Raw genomic sequence first — 4,923 nt, 5'->3', positions numbered from 1 at the left:
AACAAATGTTGCTCCTACTTCGTCTAGCCAACAAGGGGATTCTAGTGGTTCCAGGGTGAACAGGTTTCTTCAATTGGATCCTCCGGTGTTCACGGGGGCTCTCAAGAAGGACCCCCAAGATTTCATTGATGAGATGCATAAGACTATTCGGGTTATGGGCGCTACTAAGATGGAAGGAGTGGAGTTGGCCGCCTACCGCCTAAAAGGGGTGGCTTATTCTTGGTTTGAGCGGTAGGAGGACTCTCGGGAGGACGGGAGCCCTCCAGCGAGGTGGAGTGAGTTTGCTCACGCTTTCATGGACCATTTCTTGCTGGCCGAGACTAGGGCAGCCCGTGCTGCAGAGTTTGAGAACCTTAAGCAAGGAAGTAAGAGTGTGTGGGAGTATCACATGGAGTTCGCGCGTCTGTCTAAATATGCCATTCTCATGTTGCCCACTATGGAGGCTAGAGTGCACCGGTTTGTGCAGGGCCTTAGCCCCTTGGTTATCAATGAGGCCGCTACAGTTGCTTTGAATTCAGATATGAACTATGGGAAGATGGTAGAATTTGCTCAAGCTATAGAGAACCATAAGTTGAAGAACATAATGGAGCGAGAGGGTACCAGCACGTCCAGGTCTGCGGGCAACTTTGGGGAGTCATTTGGTGGAGGAAGATCAGCTTTTAGGGGAGGTTCATCAGGGCCATCCCATTCTTTTGCTCAGTATTCAGCCAGTGCACCGCCAGCAGGGCCTAGTTAGCAGTAGGGGAGTCGTTTCAGGCTCAATCAGGGCAGTAGGGGACCACACCAGCAGGGCCGATCAGGAGGGAGATTCTAGCAGCAACGGAGGCCCCTATGCCTCAGGTGTGGGAAGATGCACTTTGGGATCTGCTACAAGGATCTACCTATATGTTACAGGTGCAGATTGAGGGCTCATATTCAGAGGGAGTGTCGTTCATCCCGCCAGGGTGCGGGCAGGGGCAAAACACAACCATCTAGTTCTGCAGCTGCCACGTCTTCAACACCCCATCCAACCTGAGGTACTCCAGCACTAGCAGGGTGTGGTGCAGCTAGGGGTGGTACGTAGAGTTCAGGAGGACCTGGCCATTTCTATGCTATGAGTGGTTGCCAGAGTGCATATGCTTTTCCAGATGTTGTCACAGGTATATTGACTGTCCAATCTCATGATGTATATACTCTTATTGATAATAGTTCTACTTTGTCCTATGTTACCCCTTATGTTGCTATGGAATTCGGGATTGAACCAGAATAACTTCTTGAGCCGTTCTCTGTATCTACTCCGGTTGGCGAGTCCATTGTGGCTACACAGGTTTATAGGGGTTGTGTTGTCACAGTACGTTGTAGAGACACCATGGCTTATCTCATTGAATTGGGGATGGTCGATATTTATGTAATTATGGGAATGGATTAGCTTTATTCATGTTTTGCCTAACTCGATTGCCGAACTAGGACTGTGAGGTTTGAATTTCCAAATAAGTCAGTTGTTGAGTGGAAGGGGGATATTGTAATGCCAAAAGGTAGGTTTATTTCTTACCTTAAGGCCACGAAGATGATTAATAAGGGGTGTATCTATCATTTGGTCTGGTTACGAAAACCGACGCTGAGGCACCTACACTCGAGTCTGTGCCAGTGGTGAATGAATTTCTGGAGGTCTTTCCTGATGAGCTCCCTAGGATTCCGCCAACACAGGGAGATTGATTTTGGGATTGATGTGATGCCAGGCACGCAACCTATATCTATTCCGCCCTATAGGATGGCACCAACAAAATTGAAGAAGCTAAAGGAACAATTGAAGGATTTGTTAGAGAAGGGTTTTATCCAACCGAGTGTGTCACCTTAGGGCACATCGGTTCTCTTTATGAGGAAGAAAGATGGATCACTGAGGATGTGTATTGACTACCGGCAGCTCAACAAAGTCATAATCAAAAACAAATACACATTACCAAGAATAGATGATTTGTTTGATCAGTTATAGGGCGCTAGGTACTTCTCCAAAATTGATTTACGGTCCGGGTACCACCAATTGAAGATCAGGGAACAGGATATTCCGAAAATAGCTTTCAGGACCCGGTATGGGCACTTTGAATTTTTGGTAATGTCTTTTGGGCTAGCAAATGCCCCATCAGCTTTCATGGATCATTTGAATCGGCTTTTCAAGCCTTTTCTCAATTCCTTTTTCATAGTGTTCATTGACGATATTCTTGTGTATTCACAAGGTCGGGAGGACCATGCCGATCATCTCAGGACAGTTTTGCAGACTCTTCATCATCACCAACTGTATGCGAAATTTTCAAAATGTGAATTTTGGCTCGAGTCTGCCACATTCTTGGGTCATGTTATCTCCATAGAATTATTTAAGGTTGATCCTCAAGGTGAAGAATTGGCCTAGACCTACAACACCAACCGAGATTCGCAGTTTCTTGGGTTTAGCAGGGTATTACAGTATATTTGTGGACGGGTTCTCTACTCTTACCTCTCCGTTGACTAAATTGACTGAGAAGGCGGTTAAGTTCCAATGGTCCGATGCTTGTGAAAGGAGCATCTAGGAGTTGAAATCAAGATTGACTACGGCGCCAGTGTTGACCGTGCAAGAGGATACAAATGGGTTTGTGGTATATTGTGATGCTTCAAGGATCGGGCTTGGGTGTGTATTAATGCAACATGGCAAGATTATAGCTTATGCTTCTAGGCAACTCAAGAATCATAAAAAGAAATATCCAACACATAATTTAGAACATGCGGCGGTGGTTTTTGCAGTAAAGATTTGGCGTCATTATTTTTATGGGGTCCATGTGGATGTATTTACGGACCACAAGAGCCTTCAATATATTTTCAAACAAAAGGAGCTGAATCTGAAGCAGAGAAGGTGGCTTGAGTTACTCAAAGATTACGACATCGATATCCTATATCACCTGGGGAAAGCCAATGTGGTGGCAGATGCTCTTAGCCAGAGTTCTATGGGAAGTTTAGCTCACTTGGAGGTATGTCAGAGGCCGTTGGCCAGGGAGGTTCTCTAGTTAACTAGTTTGGGACTTTGTTTTGCGGACTCTAGTGAAGGAGGGGTAATTATGCAGAATAGGGCTGAATAATTGCTCATTGTGGAAGTCAAAGAGAAGCAATAAGACGATACATTGTTGGTACAACTGAAGGAGGGGATTCATAAACATAAAACTATGTATTTTACTCTTGGCATGGGTGATGGTACACTAAGGTACTAAGGGCGACTATGTGTTCCAAATGTAGATGGTCTCCGGGAAAGAATCATGACCAAGGCTCACACTTTTAGGTATTTCGTGCACCTAGGTTCTACGAAGATGTATCATGATCTCAAGGAAGTATATTAGTGGAATGACATGAAAAATAATGTGGCAGACTTTGTGGCAAGATGTCTGAATTTTCAGCAAGTGAAGGCCGAACACCAACGGCCTGGTGGGTTGGCACAAAATATAGAAATTCTAATGTGGAAGTGAGAAAAGATTAATATGGATTTTTTGGTAGGATTACCATGTACTACGCGCAAGTTTGACTCAATTTGGGTGGTTGTGGATCGACTCATAAAATCTGGACACTTTTTGCCGGTTAAGGCTACCGACACAACGGAACAGTATGCTCAGTTGTATATCAAAGAAATAGTCAGGTTGCATGGCACTTCAGTTTCCATCATATCCGATCGGGGAGCACAATTCACTGCTAATTGTTGGAAGAAATTTCAGCAAGGTTTGGGTACTCAGGTGAATCTTAGTACAGCCTTTCACCCATATACTGACGGGCAGGTAGAGCGGACTATTCAGATGCTCGAGGATATGTTGTGCGCTTGTGTTCTTGACTTTAAGGGTAGCTGGGATGATCATCTTCCACTCATATAATTTGCTTATTACAACAACTATCATGCTAGCATTCAGATGGCACCGTTCGAGGCTTTAGATGGAAGGAGATATAAATCTCACATTGGGTGGTTTGAGATTGGGGAAGCAGCGTTGATAGAGCCAGACCTCATGCATCAGGCTATGGAAAAAGTTAAGATCATTTAGGAGAGGTTGAAGACTCCTCAGAGTCATCAGAGGTCCTATTCGGATGTTCGTCGTAGGGATTTGGAGTTCAAAGAAGATGATTGGGTATTCTTCAAATTTTTCCCTATGAAAGGTGTAATACGATTTGGTAAGAAAGGGAAATTGAGTCCGAGGTATGTCAGACCGTACATAATCATTCATAGGATCGGTCAGGTGGCGTATAAGCTTGAGCCACCACCTGAGATGTCATTAGTGCACCCGGTATTCCATGTGTCTATGTTGAAGAAGGTAGTTGGAGATTCGTCAGCTATTGTGCCGGTTGAGACCATTGAGGTTAATGAAGAACTGTCATATGAGGAAATTATACTTTCCATTCTTGATAAGAAAGTCCAAAAGTTGAGAAATAAAGAAATTGCATCCGTGAAAGTGCTATGGCAAAACCAACAGGTTGAAGAGGCTACTTTGGAAGCCGGGGAAGAAAAGAAGAAAAAGTATCCTTATTTGTTTGAATAGCCATGTATTTATTAAGTTGTGTTTTATGAAAATTCTAAGGGTTACCTTCCACGAATTATGTTTCTTTTGTACAGTTGATGTTAAAGTTGTTCTATTTCTGGTAATATATTGCTCATGGGGCCACAATAGGTGTTGTTATTGTGTTATATTGCGTCATTGGATTATATATATGTTTTGAGAATGTGTTTGTGGGGCTCTCTGACAGGTGGATATGCCTAGTTACAAGGGAGACTCTAGCGAAATTATTGGAAATTTAGGGAGTTAGTCAAATTTCGGGCCGATGGTGTATGGTATGAAAACTAAGTTGCATAGGATGCTAATAGTGAACCTTGACCCTCATTCGAGGATAAATGATCTTAAGTGGGGGAGGATGTAAGGCCTCGTGAAATATTTCCTAAAAACC

At 43.8% G+C, this 4,923-nt stretch overlaps 1 protein-coding gene across 1 annotated transcript; it reads left to right on the top strand.

Annotated features, from left to right (window-relative positions):
• Positions 1 to 535: 535 nt before the first annotated feature.
• LOC138892388 (uncharacterized) lies at positions 536 to 4,520 on the top strand. The gene is made up of 3 exons (XM_070176099.1): positions 536 to 731; positions 3,496 to 3,728; positions 4,221 to 4,520. The coding sequence occupies exons 1-3, from the start codon at positions 536 to 538 to the stop codon at positions 4,518 to 4,520; spliced, it is 729 nt and encodes a 242-aa protein (XP_070032200.1).
• The last annotated feature ends 403 nt before the right edge of the window (positions 4,521 to 4,923 follow it).

Source organism: Nicotiana tomentosiformis, chromosome 5, assembly GCF_000390325.3.
Source record: "Nicotiana tomentosiformis chromosome 5, ASM39032v3, whole genome shotgun sequence".
Classification (NCBI taxonomy): domain Eukaryota; kingdom Viridiplantae; phylum Streptophyta; class Magnoliopsida; order Solanales; family Solanaceae; genus Nicotiana; species Nicotiana tomentosiformis.
Note: the sequence above shows the minus strand (reverse complement) of the source record. Positions and strands in the feature narration are given on the sequence as shown.